The sequence below is a fragment of the Mustelus asterias genome, chromosome 1, assembly GCF_964213995.1.
Source record: "Mustelus asterias chromosome 1, sMusAst1.hap1.1, whole genome shotgun sequence".
Taxonomy (NCBI): Eukaryota; Metazoa; Chordata; class Chondrichthyes; order Carcharhiniformes; family Triakidae; genus Mustelus; species Mustelus asterias.
The window spans coordinates 71,505,128-71,525,049 of NC_135801.1; the positions used below are offsets into that span (position 1 = coordinate 71,505,128).

Genomic DNA, 19,922 nt, shown 5'->3' on the forward strand with positions numbered 1-19,922 from the left:
CATATGCAACACTATAGTTACTATATGTTTGTTTTATCTTTTACTCATTCTGAAGCTGAGAATGCATAGCCAGATGAAATGGGAATGTATCAATTCGCATTAGTTATCTGGTATTTAAAAAAATTCAATGTCACAATGTGTGCCTTGTGGATCAATTGCATACAATGTACATTTACAGGGAAACTTGCATCTGTTTGCTTGGTATCTGCGTACAACCTTGTAGGCTGTTGCAAAAGAAAACAAACAGGTTTTAGAACACCGCATCAAAACCTTAATGGTGACCTCTTCCACACCAATCTTTATCATCAAATAATACTACAATGCTTGAAACTGCCTGTGAAACCATCCTTCAACAGAATCTAACAGCATGAGCAATGTGGTGCCAGTAAAAGCCCTAAACACAAAAGAAATGATTTTACTTTGCTACAATAGTGGAATACTGATCAAAGGTGAAAAAATACTTACAGATCAAACACTAGGTAATGGAACCCTTCCTCTGATATGCTGTCATGGAGCCGAACTGAAAGGGAAAGAACATATTTGAACGAATATAAAAATATTGAATACAAATTTAGATATTTGTATATATAAAACAAATGCAAAAGCTTCCAAGTGTAACACTACCAAAAGTCTTTACTATTAACATCTGATTGAACTGAGTTACTGTATATTCAAATATGCCACCTCACTCACTGCCAGTTTATTCGAAAGCGGCAGTCCCATGTCCATTGAGGTGTTATGTAGACATTGTACTTAGCAGGTAATACATCTCCACTTTGACCATTAAATGCATGTTTATTATTTACAATAGCAAATAATAAAGAGAAAATGATGGAAATACTCAGTAGGCAGTGTTTCTGGAGACAGAAACTGAGTTAATAGCCTTGATATTGGGGGGAGGAGGGGGTGGCTAAGAGATCCTGGAGGATGATACTGGCGGGTGGGAACATAGTAAGAAGTCTCACAACACCAGGTTAAAGTCCAACAGGTTTAGAACATGACAGGCTACAGTCCGTTAGCACAGTGGGAGAGAAAGGCCAGGGTTGGTGAAACACTGCGGCTGGGGGTAGGAGAGGTGTGGTGGAGAAGAGGAGCTGTGCTAAAGGAAGTTATTTGCTGGATCTGTGCTCACCTGATTTTAGACACTGGATTAAATGCAAAATGGAAGTAAATTCTGAAGAATATTAAAATATTTGGAGAAGGGACAGATCTCCGAGGTGCTTGTTACCAAACACCACTCCAAATGGAATCAGATTTTGTCCAATTTTTAACATTTTAACACCCGTACAACCCAAGCCCACCCAGTTCCAGAGTTAAAACTTCCCCAAATTTTCATCAAAACTGAGCAAAAATAGTGGAGCACATTTATTATTAAACTCCTTGAATTAGTACAGTTCACAAGCCCAAAATCATGATCAGCTTTGACAGTGCTGTTATTTCTATCATTCATTGAAACATCTACTTTATTGAGTATGTGTCAAGGATTAGCTTAGAAACATTGATGCTGAATTAAATTTCGGGCAAAGGACGGTGAGATTTGGCCCAAAAACAAACCCACCTACATTTGGTTCAGGTTGGTTTTGCCCAGTTGACTGATGTTTTCAGTTCAGCATTGGTCATATTCACACAAAATTAGAGTCTAAACCAGAGTACATGGCAGTACTAAGACAGATGGCCTTTCTTAAAGGTAGCATAGACCAGTAAGTCTCACCACCCTAAGATAAAAGCAAATTACTACAGATGTTGGAATCTGAAACAAAAACAGAAAATGCTGGAAAATCCCAGCAGGTCTGACAGCTTCTGTGGAGACAGAACAGAGCTAATGTTTCAAATCTGGATGACTCTTCTGGTTGACCCCTGCTCTGATGAAGAGTCATCCAGACTTGAAACATTAGCTCGGTTCTGTCTCCACATAAGCTGTCAGACTTGCTGAGATTTTCCAGCATTTTCTGTTTAAGTCTCACCACACCTTGTACTCTACAGGAGGATCTGGTTCTCGTTATAGGACGAATATCCGCAGGTAATAGGGTTGCAACTGGAATCGGGGCACAATATCATGGTGTTATTCACAGATTAGAAGTTGTGCATTATTATTGATTACAAAGAGAATCTGAATGTTAAGCATGGTAATATTATTTACCAGGATAGAACTCCTATTGACATTCTAAAATACACTCCGAGCACAGCTGGGATGAACAGTGCAGGCTGGGGATCACAGGGATGTAGTGATTGTGACTATATTCAAGAAGGGAGGCAAGTGCAATTATGGGTATGTACAGAGGGGTCTCCATAGGGAAGATAATTGCAACGATTCTCCGAAACCAGATCTTCACAGTGCCCAAAGAGCACCTTCTAGAATCACCGTGCATTGTTACTGTACTGCACCTCCACAGGTACCATTGCCAACTGCATTCAAGTGGCCATTCTCTGGAAATAAGATGCAGTGAATGAAGTTAATCTATTCTAATGATGGATCTTTCAGTATTTTGAAGCACGTCATTAGCAGCACTGAGAGAAAGCCAGAGGGAACACGAATATGGCTGAGAGTCCCAGGAAAAGCTCAGCGATATCCAAGAGATTCAAAGAAACCTGCTCCTAATATCCAGAATGTGCATCACTTGAGCAGATCGGAGCTCAGTAACAGCAAACCTACAACAACTAAGAGCTTGGGTGAAAAAAAGTCAGGTTAGCAGTCCATCTATTAGACAAACAACTAGTGATGCAGCTTTTCTCGTTACTGGTATTACCATTCCATAAAAGACAGCATTGCCTGAAGTAAAATTTTAATTATGCACCACTGTCATAGCAGTACTAATGGCCATTAAGCTTCATATGTGAATAGAAACAAATTAGAAAAGCAATGATCGAAAAGGTATCCAAATTTGAAAAACTGGAAGATCACAGATAAATACAAATGAAAAAGATAACTTAGCTCATTTTAGTTATTCAACTAATAATAACCATTGTGCCATCCAATTGTTTGTTAAATGATCAAATGGTTTTTGTCCTCACTTCTCCATTCACCGCTACAGAGAACTGGTCAGATGCACCTGCAGTTCATCAAGACAGAGACATGGCAGGGCACATATTTCACTTCCTGGAGGCCCACACACAGAGTAGCAGTATAATGGACACCATCGGATGGAAAAGAAGGTGGGGCCTGCCAAAGAGGACCTGATGAAGTACATTTAAGGAGGACCTCCAAGAGTGGGATAACACCTGGGCTGGTGTGAAAGAAATTGTGATGGATTGGGACCGGTGGGTATGTCTTGCTGCTCATTGTCTCACACAAGACTGGAGGTGCTAATTAAGTCCGAGGAAGATTCTATCCAGGAAGTTAAATCTTACTTTTGGCAATAGCATAAAATGTGTGATAACAGATCAGCCAACATTTAAACAACCTTCTGTTCATTTCAATTATGAATCTGAAAATCAGTTATGCTGATTTTACATGATCAACAAAAATATAAAACATTTTTGGGCACCAGAATGGTGAAACTTTAGGGTCTCGCTGAACACTAAAAAATGTCCCGACATCAATCATAAATGTGTTTCTTTTATCAGATTCAATTAGTGTTCCCCTGTCTTTCTCAATTTAGTATAAAGTAATTTTCCAGACTGTTCACAATCTTGAGTCTCACAAAAAATGTACCATTCACCTTTGTTCAAGGCGGTGGCACAGTAGTTAGCACTGCTGCCTCACAGCACTAGGGACCTGGATTCAATTCCGCCCTCAGGTCACTGTCTGTGTGGAGTTTGCACATTCTCCCCGTGTCTGTGTGGGTTTCCTCCGGGTGTTTGGGTTTCCTCCCACACTCCAAAGATGTGCGGGTTAGACGGATTGGCCATGATAAATTGACCCTTAGTGCCAGGGGGATTAGCAGGATAAACACATGGGATTACAGGGATTGGGCCTGGGTGGGGTTGTGCTCGGTGCAGACTCGTTGGGCCAAATGGCCTCTTTCTGCACTGTAGGGATTCTCTGTTAAAAAGCTAAAATCTCTCTCATGTTTCCTTAAAACTTGGCTCTGATCCTTGATCTGCTTGCAGCACTTAAAAGTCTCACATGTGATGCTGGTGACCAGTCCTGGATACAGAATTCATGGCGTAGTCAGACCTATACAGTTACAGCACCATATCCTGTAACTTGCCCCCTACTGTTCTGACTCTAGATGCAAACATTCACCTTGTTTTCTTGATTGCCACTCTGCAGTGTTTTAGCATGTTGCACTAACATGCTGTTTGGGGTGGCAAAGTGGCACAGTGGTTAGCACTGCTGCCTCACAGTGACCTGGGTTCAATTCCGGTCTTGGGTGACGGTCTGTGTGGAGTTTGCAATTGCCAGTGTCTATGTGGGTTTCCTCCGAGTGCTCCAGTTTCCTCCCATGTTCCAAAGTTGTACGGGTTAGGTTGACTGGCCATGCTAAATTGCCCCTAAGTATCAGGGGGATTAGCTAGGTAAATACGTGGGATTACAGGGATAGGACCTGGGTGGGATTGTGGTCAGTAGGCTCAATGGACCGAATGGCCTCCTTCTGCACTGTCAGGATTCTATTATTCTATAACACTCTCTAACAGAGTAATACCCTTCAATATTTCAATGCTATTCATCGGTATGCACATTGTCCATTTTCTTATGCGCAGTAGTTTATATCTGTCCACATTAACCATGTCTGCTAATATTTACATATACTGTGCAACTCATTTCACATTTCCCAGGTTACCTACTCAGAATCAAATCAGTCCTCCTAATTTGGTATCATTTACAAATTGAAACAATTACGTCGAATCTCTGAATTCAAATCACTTCGGCAGATTAGAAACTTTAGTGCCACTGCTTGAGGCACACCACTCAACAATTTCACCTCCCTATCTCAACAGGGTTCCTCTTTGTATCCGCTGTAACAAAGCCAGACTGTCTAATGTTGGTGGTGAGGAAACATTTAGAGGCAATAATTCAAGACATAAAAGACAGTAAGTATTTGTTGAAGGCCAAATCTGCTTGATTATCTTGTTTGAGATCTTTGATGAAGTAATGTAGAAGGTTGAAAATGTGCAGTTAATGTTATGGACTTTCAAAAGACAGTTGATAAACTACAACATAATACATTTATGAGGAAAGTTGAAGCGCATGGGATTGAAGGGCAGTGCGGACACAAAATTGGCTACAGGACACAAAGCAGAAAGTAATAGTGAACGGTTGTTTTTCAGGCTGGAAGGAAATGTACAGTGTTTCCCACAGGTCTGTGCTGCGACCATTTATTTTATATATGGCAGATGCAATTTAATGCAGCAAAGAGTGACGCAATGTATTGTGGCAGAGTGATTGAGAGAACACAAACCAAATGGTAGACTTTTAAAGGGGGTGCAGAAGCAGAGGAACCTGGACATCACATACAAATCTTTGAATGTGACAGGCCAATGTGAGAAAGCAGTTAATAAAACATATGGAATCATTGACTTGACAAATAGAAAAAAATGTGCATAAATGCAAGGAAGTTCTGTTAAACCCTTAGAAATCACTAGTTAGACATAAGGCACAAATAGTGACCAATTCTAGGCATCACACTTGAGGAAGGATACTAAGGCCTTGAAGATAGTGTAGTGATTTACAAGAATGGCAACAAACATCAGACATGGAGGGACTGGAAAAGCAGATGCTAAAAGGAAATGTAATCTAGATGTTCAAAATCATGATAGGTTTTGATAGCGCAGATAAGGATAAATCGTCATCAGCAGCAGAAGAGAAGCAGAGGATACAGACTTAAGTTAATTAACAAAATCACAGGCCACATAAGGGGAATAATTTTTTAGCAGTGAGTGATGAAAAGGGTTGTTGACAGTGCTATCAAGCAGCACTTGCTTAGCAATAACCTGCTCACTGGCACTCAGTTTGGGTTCTATCCAGGCCACTCAGCTCCTAACCTTAATACAGCCTTGATCCGAACATGAACAAAAGAGCTTAGCTCAAGAAGTGAGATGGGAGTGACTTCCCTTGACATCGAGGCAGCATTTGACTGAGTGTGGCATCAAGGAGCCCTAGATAACCGAAGTCAATAGAAATCAGGGAGGAGATTTTCCACTGGTTGGAGTCACAACGAGCACAAAAGAAGATGATTGTAGTTGTTGGAGGCCTGTCATCTCAATCCCAGGACATCAGGGTTGCAGGGTTGTGTCCTAGACCCAAAAATCTTCAGCTGTTTTATCAATGACCTTCCTACCATCATGAGGGCATAAGTGGGGACTTTCACTGATGACTGCACAATGTTTAGCACCATTCCTGACTCCTCAGATACTGAAGCAGTCTGACCCCCTTAGCAGCAAGACCTATACAACATTCAGGCTTGAGCTGATAAGTGACAAGGAACATTTGCATCACAAGTGCCAGGCAATGACCACCTCCAACAAGAGAGAATCCAACCATTTCCCCATGACATTTAATGGCATTACTATCATTGAATCTCCACCATCAACAACCGGGGGAATTACCATCGACCAGAAACTGAATTGGACCAGCTGTAGAAATACAATGGATACAAGAGCAGGTCAGAGGGAATTCTGGCTAACTTACCTCCTGACTTCAAAGCCTGTCCACCATCTCTAAGGCACAAGTCAGGAGCATAACGGAATAATCTCCACTTGCCTGGATATGTACAGCTCCAATAATACTAACGAAGCTCAACACCATCCAGGACAAAGTGGCACCCCAACCACCACTTGCAACATCCACTCCCTCCTCCACCAACACACAGTGGCAACTGTGCTTATCATCTACAAAGTGCACCACAGCAACTGGGGAAGTGATGGCATAGTGGTATTGTCACTGAAATAGTAATCCACAGACCCAGGGTAATGCTTTGGGGAAGGGGTTCAAATCCCCCCACATAAAATTTGAATTCAATAAAAATCTGGAATTAAAAATCTAATGATGACTTTGAAATCATTGTCGATTGTTGTAGAAATCCATCTGGTTCACTAATGTCTTTCCGGGAAGAAAATCTGCCATTCTTACTTGATCTGGCCTACATGTGACTCCAGAGCCACAGAAATGGGATTAATTGCCCTCTGAAATGGTCTCACAAGCCATTCAGTTTAAGGGTTTAGAGATGGGCAATAAATGCTAGCCCAGCCAGTGAGGTCCACATCCCATGAATGAATTTTAAAAACTTACGAAAGCTTATTCAACAGCATCTTACAAACCCATGACCTCTACCAAGGAAAAGGGCAGCAGGTGCATCAGAATGTTAACACCACCTGCAATTTCCCCTGCAAGCCACTCACCAATCTGACTTGGAACTATGTCACCGTTTAAAAATCCGGGAAATCCCTCCTAAACTGCATTGGTGATACCTCTGCAGCACATGGACTACAATAGCTCAAGAAGGCAGCTCACCACAACCTTCTCGAGGGCAATTAGCGATGGGCAATAAGAGCTGGTCCAGCCAGCAACGCCCAGGTCCCGAAGATTTTTTTAAAAGCCGGAATGCCCTACCCTGTGCATATCATTGTGATTCTTACCTAGTTTCTCCCGAGTATTGATCAATTAATATTATCTACTTGCTTTGAGCTCTCTAAATAGAGGATATACTATTTTACTGTGTTAGGTATGTACATTGCAACTCATTTGCTTCAACATTGTTCTCACATAGAAAACATCTTACTGTAACAGTTTCTTTATGCCTCTCAAATTCTTTCTCCTACATTCTGTCATCGTCTTATTTTCTCATTCACTCTCTCACTTCTGTATGGCTATTCCACACAATCATCTATTCCCCTCCCCCACCGTCAGTTTGTGTCAAATTCTCTCTAAGTCTCCCTTCCCGCTGCTCTGTCTATTCTGTTAAGCTGATTGGCCATGCTAAATTGCCCCTCAGTGTCAGACGGTTAGCAGGGTAAATGCATGGGGTTGGTGCAGACTCGATGGGCCAAATGACCTCCTTCTGCACTGTAGGGATTCTATGGTTCTTTGTTTTTGCACCTCTCATGGATTCAATGCAACTTTCATAAGCACCTTACCAATTTCCTTAATTAATTTGAAAACCGAAAGAGGAAGATAGTAGTGGAATGTATCGGATTTTGCTTTGGTATACGAAGAGCGCTTAAAGAGGTATTGCAGTTAAGGGGAAAGGTGTGAATCGAGGATAAATGAAGGAAGCTGAGAATGGGGTCCATGCCTGGGAAAATGCAGTAGTTTGGATTTGGAATTTAGGCAGGATCTGGAGATTGGAGGGGTCCATGCATCTGCATTCAGCTTTACAGTAGGATGTGGACACAGGGAGCATAAATACTGAGACAGGGGTTGAGAGGCTAGATGTGGAGTTGGCAGTATTGAAGATACAGGAGCATCCTGGAGCGTAGCAGAGTTGGCAGCAGTTCCAAGAAGCAGAAGCGTCAAGTTACAGACATGAGTCTAACTGTTAAAACAAATACCTTGTTTATCATTGCCCCAACCGTACCAACCACAAAAGGGCCCTTCTGCGATGAGAAATTTGCACAGCAAATAATCCCTGCATGACATCCCTGTCTCACCACATCACATTCCAAATCAGGAAATTCTTATCTTTCAACCCTAGTATTGCATTTTCCTCCTGTAGGATCACTTTGCTCCCATGCACAATCTGCTGTTAGAACGTTAAATCTTTTGACATGTCAAGTTTCTGCCACAAATTGTGCCCGTAAATAATCAAATATATTTAGCATGAGGAAATGCTTTTGGTGCTTATATTACAGGTAGCATTGCAGTGGAGTGAATACTCTTAGTTTACCTTCCAAAATAAGTCTTCACGCCCAAACAGGTAGCAGATTTAACAGAATTTAGTTTATATTGAGTTTCTACATTTGTATCAATATACGAATGACATCACAGTGCTGTGATGGTCTGTCTATCTTTGCTATATCAATCTAAATCTAATCTGCCTTGTCCTCTCTTCAGTGCAGCATTTCTCTGCTTCAAAAGATGTAATAATGTGCAACACGGTGGAACAATGGTTAGCACTGCTGCCTCACAGCTCGAGGGACCGGGGTTTGATTCCAGCCGCGGGTGACTGTCTGTGTAGAGTCTGTAGAAATCATAGAAACCCTACAGCACAGAAAGAGGCCATTCGGCCCATCGAGTCTGCACCGACCACAATCCCACCCAGGCCCTACCCCCATATCCACCCACTAATCCCTCTAACCTACGCATCTTAGGACACTAAGGGCAATTTTAGCATGGCCAATCAACCTAACCCACACATCTTTAGACTGTGGGAGGAAACCGGAGCACCCGGAGGAAACCCACGCAGACACGAGGAGAATGTGCAAACTCCACACAGACAGTGACCCAAGCCGGGAATCGAACCCAGGTCCCTGGAGCTGTGAAGCAGCAGTGCTAACCACTGTGCTACCGTGTATGTTCTCCCCGTGTCGGTGTGGGTTTCCTCCGGGTGCTCAGGTTTCCTCCCACAGTCCAAAGATGTGTAGGTTAGGTGGATTGGCCATGCTAAGTTGCCCTTCAGTGTCAGGAAGATTAGCAGGGTAAATAGGTGGGACTGCGGGGATAGGACTTGGGTGGGATTGTTGTCAGTGCAGGCTCGATGGGCTGAATGGCCTCCTTCTGCATTGTAGGGATTCTTTGATTCTAGCCTACCTTTACTATTCATAGATTAAGAGCTCAGGTCATTCTTGGGTAACAGCCCAGATAGCCATCTGTCTTTCAAAACAGCTCCAGGGAAAACATTGCTTGACTGACAGCTATTATTCTGTGATCTAATCTGTCAATTGCACAATGTTTATTTATAGGTCTCAAGTGCTTAATATTTCTGTGATTGTTACTTTAAAGGGTCTGGATCACTGACGCCTTTACATGGCTGCAATAAAAGCAAATTTTATGAATGAGGTTATTTAAATAATTTATTTCACATGCGATTGTTTCTATTGGGTTCAGTGGTTCTGTACAGACTATACAAATGGGTATGGGAGTCTCATAGGTTGCCATAGAGGGTATGAAGGGTGGGTGGTGTGGAGAAACTAGGCATGGAGGGAATGGGTAGATGGGACACAGGTTGGCATGGGTATGACCATTTGAACTTAAACTTTTAAAAGGTTCCTTCATCCAGACTACAGTCCATGATACCACTGAGGGGCAGCGAATCAGAAGTCCTTGAAAGGCTGGCCCTTCATCATGAAGATTGCAGAAGACTAGGAAAGGCCAATCCCCACAATGAGGCTGAGTGTAGGGTGCAGCTTGTGACCTGCACCAGCCTTATCCCACACTGTAAAAACTGGGGGTGCTGGGAACCCCAGAATCATGTCCTGCCCACCATTTTAAAGGTCCATGGAGCCTCGATAACTCTGAAAATCCAACCCAAAAGTCCCCATCAGTAATCATAAAAACAGGCAATCAGAATAAAATCTATTTTGGGGTAACTCAATGACGCAAAAGGCCTTTAGGAGAAGGGTCCACTTTGTATATCCCGAAACCCAAAAACATGGCCAGACGGATTTCTAACCCTTGATGTCAGCTATGTTTGCAAATCTGAAATCCATGGGCTGTTGTTCACTTTTTTTTACTGGGGCATTGAAGGTAGATTGCTGCAGCATTTTAAAGCTTGATGTCTGATGCAATGCCTGGGGCTGGGAATGGTCCCTGGCGATAATAGGATTGCAGTCAACAGTTGCAAGGAAAACAATTTCTGCTTATTTTGTGGATAAATTTAGATAAATCTAGTGCTACTCAAATATAATACTCATTCAAGAAGCGGTTTGTATAGATTCACCTAACTCCTGTAATTCAGAGTTTTACATTTCGCGTGTAGGACAATGGACTACCACAAATAAAAGAGGACCTTATTGCTGGGAGTCGACAATAACTATAGTGTGGCTATTGTGAAAGTAAAGGGACTTCACAAGAACAGAAGAAATAGAAGCAAGAGTCAGCAACCAGGCCCTTCAAGCCTGCCCCACCATTCAATCCAATCATGGCTGATCTATGCTGACCCTTTTCTGTTTCATTTCCCCATAGCCCTCTATTCCTTGATCGATCAAATATTTATCCATCTCCACTTTGAATACTTCTAATGATCCAGCCTCCAGCACCCTTTGGGGCAGAGAATTCCAGAGATTCAGCACCCTCTTCAATTGCAGCATCCTCTCCACACTATTAAATGAGCAAAGCCAAACAAATCAGGTTCAGCAGGAATATTGCACTGGAACAGTTGCAGAATCTATTAGTTTAAAACATGCAAATCAGAAGGTGTGTAGGTGTTAGTTAACAAAAGAAATGTGATTAAGACCCAGGATAAAATGAGAGCAGGAGACTGCAGTCAGACCCCATGGACTTGTATTTGATGCTATTTTGTCTTGGAACTATGGAAATCTTGTCAAATGTCAACATAGCTTGCTTATAACAGATGGCTGAATCAAATATTTCTTAAAATAAAAGTCCAGAGCTTCTGAAGTATCCATGCATTTACGAAAGGAATATGGATAGACATTTCTACTGAATGGATCAAAAGGGTAATTTTCACTTGAGATCAGTTGGATGCGCCTGTGCGTGCGCAGTGGTGTGACCCCCAACATCACTAAAAAAAAAGTCTTCGCTAGGTGACCACTGGTTCCAATAAAGGAGAATGCATGAATCACTTGCTCTAGGCTTGAAGAGAGTCAGATTTGAGAAAACTCCATCTTAAATCACAGGAGGATGCTTAGCACTGTCTTGCCAAGTTTCAAGATGATTCAGAATACAGATCATTGCTCTCACTCTTGGTTATCTACAACATCGTAAATATTTATTCATTAAATGGGATCAACTTTCACCTTTGATACGCCCAGTTTAAATGTTCCGATTAATGAATGGAAAATGGTGCGCAGGAGGTGTTTGAGTTACTAATATATGCCTGTGTAGATGCCCTAAGGCCGAGGCAGGAAGACTGAAAATTTACCACAATAAAGCATACAAAACAAAAATGTAGGCAGCCACAAACAACTGATCATATTGATTTCAGTAAAAGAGCATATTATTAATCAGAGGGATTAATTTACTCTCTTCAAATATACTGTAGAACCTACTACTGCGTGTTGGTAAAATTAGAACATAGTCAAACAAGAGGTCCTTTCTCAAGGTGTTTGTTGCTAACACATAGTACAGTACTCCTGAGGTTAATTGCTCAATATTGAGAATGTTTATTTCTAATTTACAAATCCTGGAATGCGCATGACATGAACACATTTACTGCCCATGACAAGTTGCCCTGATGGCGATAGTGACCTTCTCCAATCATTACACGCTTATCAACTGAAAATCTTTGACATGGGTTTCCACAATAATCTTAATATTATTTTCCATGATCCACATAATAATCATTTCTGCAGCAAATTCTTCCGACTTGAGTATCAACACCCACCAACACCATTCAACGTATGGCTTAAAGGGCCCTATTTCACAATTGCCTCGCCTGTTTTCGGGCGCAGAAACGTGGTAAAGTCGGGTGAGAGGCCATTATCGCGATCTGCACCCGCATCCGCGCAGATTGCCACTTTACCTAAACCCGGGAATGGCGGCCAGTCGATTCGCGCCCAAATCGGGCACAACAACAATTTAAATGAATTTGCATGCATTTAAATTGAATTAATGAACTGTCCACCCAACTTTATCAGCATTTCCCCCTTCACCACCGCATTTCCCAATCCGGAACCGCGCCGTAATGGATCTGCTAAATAAAAGTCTGAAACGGACGCTCCAGCTTCTGAAGAGCACGTTCAGTCTTTCCAACGGCTCTCTGACTCAGATCAGTGGCGGTGGTGGTGGTGGGGAGGAGGGTTGTCTGGTGGTGGGGGGGGGAGGTGGGTCAGATGTTCCTCTGGAGGGGAGGGGAGTGAGGCCAGACCATTCTCTGGGGGGATTGGGGGGGGGGGGGGAGTGAGGCCAGATCATTGTCAGGGGGAGGGCGGGGGAGGCGGGTAAGATGCATCTCAGGGGTGGGGGGGAGGCCCGATCGCTCACTGCCATCCACTGCCACTCTGTGGCCGATCGGTAGGGAGGGGAGGGGGGCAGGGGTGGCAATCGGTCTGGGTAGTGGTGGGGGGGGAGGGGGGGTGGATAAGGGGGACAGTGATGTGTGGGGGTAGATAAGGGGGAGAGTGATGTGTGTGGGTAAGTGGGGGGATGGATAAGGGGACAGTGATGTGTGTGGGTAGTGGGGGGGTGGATAAGGGGACAGTGATGTGTGTGGGTAGTGGGGGTGATAAGGGGGACAGTGATGTGTGTGTGCACCATCGCTCCCGGTTTTCGCTCCCGGGCCGCAGAAAGCGGCCCGGGAGCGATCTGACACGGGCACGCTTTTTCAAATTTTTTTCAAACTGCGCATGCGCAGTTCAGAGCGCCAATCGTTTCGGCTGCGCTAAGCCCCACCCACAGCGCGAATGGGACTGGAGATGGCTGAGAGGGTATGGGGGCGCCTGAAAGCAGATTTCTAAGTCGGATCTGCATTACGCCCAGATTCGGCACTTAGAATGAAAATGGTAAAGTCAGGCCCAAAATGTTAGCCTTGTAGGATTTATTTGTTTTTTTTAAATTCTGCATCAAAATGAAATAAATGTGTTAACAGATGCAACCACTGATCAGCAGAGTAAAACATAAAAAATCAATTTATACTATGCAGGATCAGAGCAAGAGGAAGACTCAAGGTTCTCACACCATTCACTGCACCTAAGATTAAGTGAGCTAAGCCAACAGTACAATTGATCGATGTGTTTGTGGGTCTGTTATTGGGACAAAGAACCCATATCAGTGAAGGAGAGTCAATGACTCTCCACATGTTTGCAGCTCAATTCTCTCCACAACACATACAGCAAAGCCCAGTCATGTAAAAGGAGAGAAGCACATGGGAGCAACCTTTCCCAAAAACACACACCTATAATGGGTTTGCTGCAAATCACATCATATAGACATTAAGCACCCAGCTACTGACATTAGCATTTCAAATCACATTTAATTCATTCAACGCAAGATCAAAGAAAGGCTTCAAGTTCCTCCAGCTTGTCACTCATTGTTGGTTCAAGGAAAAGCAATTTAATTTTGTATTACCCCAGATGAAAAAAAATGGTATAACCTGTACTGGAGCATATTTTAAAATTTTCCATCAGGCCAGAATATAAGGCAGCTCAGTCTCCTGCCCGTATTTTAATAGAGACAGCCCACACAAGTAGACGGACTGTTGGGATTATTTTATTAATCAGAAACGTCACCCTTGCACCAACGGTGCAGATGTGTGCTAACTGTTTTGAATTACATCAGGGGTTCTAATTTGCTCTGTAGAGTTATAACTAATTTATGGATACAATGATGAGCAATATTAAACAGTACCTTGAACGGGTTAGACAGAAAGTAGTATGAAACAAAGACACAGGTGAAATCTGCCAAATCCAAACATTGTTTTAAAAGAGCATAAAATGTCTCAATTCTGTTTCTAACCTTTTGTTTTCTATCTCTCTGAAGTGCATCCAAACACTCATTGATCTATGGTATTACACACAGACATATGTATTCATATGTTGCATTCACATTTTTCTCCCTTTCTGGTTTTTCTATCATTCTCCTCTTGCCACATCCATTTAGCAAACTCTTGCTTTATCAGTGTCCATCCATTTCTACAGCACATTACCAAAGGAAAAAGAGCAAGGAAAATACATATCGAATCAAAGAAGAGATAGGGTGATATGGCCAGAGTCTGATGAACATAATCAGCTGAAAAAGGTCTTAAAGGAAGAAAGTGACATTGTGAGGCTGAGGGCTTCGGCCACTGAAGGAACAGCTGCCAAATGGTGGGGAAAAGAGAGAAGGGATGTGTGAAAGAATAGCCAGAAGAACAGAAAGTATGGCGGGGAGGGAGATAGAGAGGCTCAAGCTAGTTAAATTGGTTAATTTTATGCCACAGACAATGCACTTGTAGAATTCTGGGAGGGGTCTAGAGATCACAGGGAGACAAGTTATGTTGTTCCCAACATGTTCCATGCCAGCAGAGAAACATATGTGGAGGGATGGGGATTTGACCTTCATGTGCATCCAATTAACCGTATGCAAATGAAGTTCGCTCCAATCCTCTGCCAGGTTTTCCAATCTCCCACGAGCAGCACCAATGGAAGATCCCACTGTAAATTCACATTAGCGTGAAAATGATTACTGGGCCTTCCTCCATATTCTCTCCCGGTGGCCACCATCGAATCTGCCGGCAGGGTCTTGGAGAATTCTGCCCTATAACTCAGTGTATTTATAGCGAGTTTTCCCATATCTTTCACTGTTCCAGTCATCCCGGAGGGTTAAAATTACCCCAATTATTCTATGGTGCCATAATCGATCCCAACAAATGTGAGGTAATGCATTTTGGAAGGTCTAATACAGATAGGAAATATACAGTAAATGGCAGAACCCTTCAGAGTATTGATAGGCAAAGGGATCTGGGTGTACAGGTACACAGGTCACTGAAGGCGGCAATGCAGGTGGAGAAGGTAGTCAAGAAGGCATACAGCATGCTTGCCTTCATCGGCCGGGGCATTGAGTTTAAAAATTGACAGCTTTATAGAACCTTAGTTAGGCTGCACTTGGAATATAGTGTTCAATTCTGGTCGCTACACTACCAGAAGGATGTGGAGGCTTTGGAGAGAGTACAGAAAAGATTTACCAGGATGTTGCCTGGTATGGAGGGCATTAGCTATGAGGAGAGGTTGGAGAAACTTGGTTTGTTCTCACTGGAACGATGGAGGTTGAGGGGCGACCTGATAGAAGTCTACAACATTATGAGAGGCATGGACAGAGTGGACAGTCAGAAGCTTTTTCCCAGGGTGGAAGAGTCAATTACTAGGGGGCACAGGTTTAAGGTGCGAGGTTTAAAGGAGATATACGAGGCAGATTTTTTTACACAGAGAGTAGTGGGTGCCTGGAACTCGTTGCCGGAGGAGGTAGCGGAAGCAGATACGGTAGTGACTTTTAAGGGCGTCTTGACAAATACATGAATAGGATGGGAATAGAGGGATATGATCCCCGGAAGGGTAGGGGGTTTTAGTTAAGTCGGGCAGCATGGTCGGTGCAGGCTTGGAGGGCCGAAGGGCCTGTTCCTGTGCTGTAATTTTCTTTGTTCAACCTAGAACATGACCAGTGTAAGTCAACGGGGTGAAGTTCTGAAACCCCTCCCTAACATTGCCACAGATACAAGTACACCACACAGACAGCAGCGGCTCAAGAAGGCAGCTCGCACACCCCTTTTGCAAGGACAATTAGGAATGGACAATAAATGTTGGCTTTACCATCAAAGCTTACATCCCTTGAATAACTTAAGAAAAAAGCGACAGACGTCTTCATAGAATCACAGGATCTACGGCACGGAGACAGGCCCTTCGGCCCTAAGTGGTCCATGTTGAGCTAACTCATCTGTCTGCATTTGGCATGCTGGCCTTCCATCAGTCAGGGAGTATAGAAGTTGGGAAGTTATGTTGCAGTTGTGCCCATCTAAGCTAACCCCATCTGTCTGCATTTGGTCCATATCCCTCTAAACCTTTCCTATCCATGTATCTGTCCAAATGCCTTGTAAATGTTGTCAATGTCCCTGCCTCAACCAGTTCTTCTGGCAGCTCATTCCACATGTGTACCACACTCTGTGTAAAAAAGTTGCTCTTAACTTAAATCTATGTCCTCCAGTTCTCAATTCTCCAACCTTGGGAAAAAGACTGTGTGCATTCACCCTACCCTTGTCTCTCATGATCTTATACACCTCTATAAGATCACCCCTCAGTCTCCTACGCTCCAAAGAAAAAAGTCCCAGCATGTCCAATCTCTCTCTGTAACTCAGTCCCTTGAGTCCTGGCAACATCCTTGTAAATCTCTTCTGCACTCTCTCCAGTTTAATAACATCTTTCCTATAGCAAGTCCTAAACTGAACACAATACTCCAGGTGCGGCCTCATCAACGTCCTATACAACTGCAACATAGCTTCCCAATTTCTATACTCCCTGACTGATGGAAGGCCAGCATGCCAAAAGCCTTCTTCACTGTCCTATCTACCCATGACTCCACCTTTACAGAACCGTGCACCTGAACTCCAAGGTCCCTCTATCCCACGATACTCCCTAAGGTCCTACCATTCACCGTGAAAGTCCTACCATGATTTGACTTTCCAAAATGCAGCACCTCACATTTATCTGTATTGAACTCCATTTGCCATTTCTCGGCCCATTTCCCCAACTGATCAAGATCCTGCTGCAAGTTTTGATAACCTTCCTCACTGTCAACGCCTATTTTAGTGTCATCTGCAAACTTACTGATCATGCCTTGTACATTCACATCCAAATCGTTGATATAGATAACAAATAGCAATGGGCCCAGCACTGACCCCTGAGGCACACCACTAGTCACAGGCCTTCAGTCCGACAAGCATCCTTCCACCATTACCATCTGTTTCCTACCATCAAACCAAATCTATATCCAATTTGCCAGCCTTCCCTGGATTCCATGTGATCTAACCTTCCAGAGCAGCCTACCATGTGGAACTTTATCAAAGGCCTGACAGAAGTCCATATAGATTACATCTACCCTCCTGCTCTCTCAACTTTCCTGGTCACTTGAAAAAGCAAATATCAGGACGTGGACTTATTGTGTAGTAGAATATCAGCCATCATCAAATGGCGAAGGGGACTCGATGGACCGAATGGCCTAATTCTGCTCCTATATCTTATGAACTTATGAATTTTAAAAATTCATTCGTGGGACATGGACATCGCTGGCTGGCCAGCATTTATTGCCCATCCCTAGCTGTCCTTGAGAAGGTGCTGGTGAGCTGCTTTCTTGAATCGCTGCAGTCCATGTGCTGTGGGTTGACCCACGAAGCCAATAGGAAGGGAATTCCAGGATTTTGACCCAGCGACTATGAAGGAACGGCAATATATTTCCAAGTCAGGATGATGAGTGGCTTGGAGGGGAACTTGCAGGTGGTGATGTTCCCATGTATCTGCTGCCCTTGTCCTTCTAGATGGAAGTGATTGTGGGTTTGGAAGGTGCCGTCTAAAGATCTTTGGTGAATTGCTGCAGTGCATCTTGTCGATAGTGTACACTGCTGCTACTGAGCGTCAGTGCTGGGGGATTGAAGGTTTATAGATGTGGTGCCAATCAAGCAGGCTGTTTAGTCCTGGATGGTGTCAAGCTTCTTGAGTGTTGTTGGAGTTGCACCCATCCAGGAAAGTGGTGAGTATTCCATCACATCCCTGACTTGTGCCTTGTAGATGATGGACAGGTGCTGGGGAGTCAGGAGGTGAGTTACTCGCCGTAGTATTTCTAGCCTCTGACCTGCCCTTGTAGCCACTGTGTTTAAGTGGTGAGTCCAGTTGAGTTTCTGGTCAATGGTAACCCCAAGGATGTGGGGGATTTAGTGATGGTTACACCATTGAATGTCAAGGGGCAGTGGTTAGAGTGTCTCTTATTGGTGATGGTCTCTGCCTGGCATTTGTGTGGCGCGAATATTACTAGTCAGCTCAAGCTTGGATATTGGCCAGATCTTGTTGCATTTGAACATGGACTGCTTCAGTATCTGAGTCGTCGTAAATGGTGCAATCATCGGTGAACATCTCCACTTCTGACTTTATGACAGAGGGAAGGTCATTGAGGAAGCAACTGAAGATTGTTGAGCCTAGGACACTATCCTGAGGGGCTCCTGCAGAGATGTCCTGGAGCTGAGATGACTGACCCTCCACAACCACAACCATCTTCGCATGTACCAATTATGACTCTAATCAGCAGAGAGTTTGCCCCCTGATACCCATTGATTCCAATTTCGCTGTCTTGTAACAAATATAGCGAGTTAGATATGCACAAGATTCCAGCATATTTCTTGCAGTACAGTTAGCAGCAGCACAGATATAGGAAATACTGAAAGGGCAGCGTTTGCAGAAAATGTGAGTTATATTTTCACTAGGCTGTTTGGGGCATGGGATCGAGATGAGACCTAACATCTATATGCTAACTGCACATCTTGGTGTAATCTTTAAATCATTGAAACATCATTCTCCACTTTATTTCTAAACCATCACAATTCCCTAAATCTAGTGACAGGATTTATTCAGTAAGGCTAATGAATTCATTCGCAGCAGGAAACATCCAGCTTATCGAAATAGAGGAGTAATCAACTGTTACACAAGTCCTTCAAAGGAAAATATTAAAGCTTGTTTGCTATACAAAACACATTTTTGGGCAAACGAGCATTGAAAGAACATACCCACAACTATAACAAGACAGCATTTTTTTAAAAAAGTCTCCAAGTCTGTGCACAATAATGGAAAGTTGCAACAAATGAAGTGCAGTCTTGCATTTTAATTAGTCAGATTCCATCGGGCTCCAGTCCCACTTTCCAATTTTTAAAAAAGTTCTTTCATGGGACGTGGGCGTCATTGACAAGGCCAGTATTCATTGCCTGTCCCTGATAGTTCTTGAACCGAGTAGTTAGCTAGGCCATTTCAGAGGGCAGGAAGGAAAAGCTGATTTTTGTTCTAAAATACTAGCAAGTTGATGGGTTATAAAGCTGATCGTTTGAATGCACCAACCAGCAATAGTAACGGCTTCTTTTTATGTAAGCCTTTAATGTGACAAAACATCCCGAGGTGCTTCACAGGAGCATAATAAAACAAATACGACATCCAGCCACCTATTAGGTCAGATGACCAAAAGCTTGATCAAAAAGGTAGTTCGGAAGGAGAGTCTAAAAGGTGGAAAGTGTGGTAGAGAAGCACAGGGATGTAGGGAGAGAATTCCAGAGCTTGGGGGCAAGGCAAATGAAGACACAGCCACCAATGCTGGAGCAATTAAAAGTGGGAATGTTCAAGGGGCCAAAATGAACAGATACCAAAAAGATTTGTGAGCATGGAGGGTGAGGCCATGGAGGAATTTGATCCAAGAGTGAGAA

At 43.3% G+C, this 19,922-nt stretch overlaps 1 protein-coding gene across 14 annotated transcripts in view; it reads right to left on the minus strand.

Moving 5' to 3' along the window:
* LOC144494088 (calcium/calmodulin-dependent protein kinase type II delta chain) overlaps positions 1-19,922 on the minus strand; it is a 344,749-nt gene that overhangs the window by 180,136 nt on the left and 144,691 nt on the right. For all 14 annotated transcript variants that reach the window (XM_078213682.1, XM_078213767.1, XM_078213738.1 and 11 more), the window contains exon 4: positions 466-520. In XM_078213682.1, the coding sequence (XP_078069808.1) occupies positions 466-520 (55 nt within the window). The remainder of the gene's footprint in view (positions 1-465; positions 521-19,922) is intronic.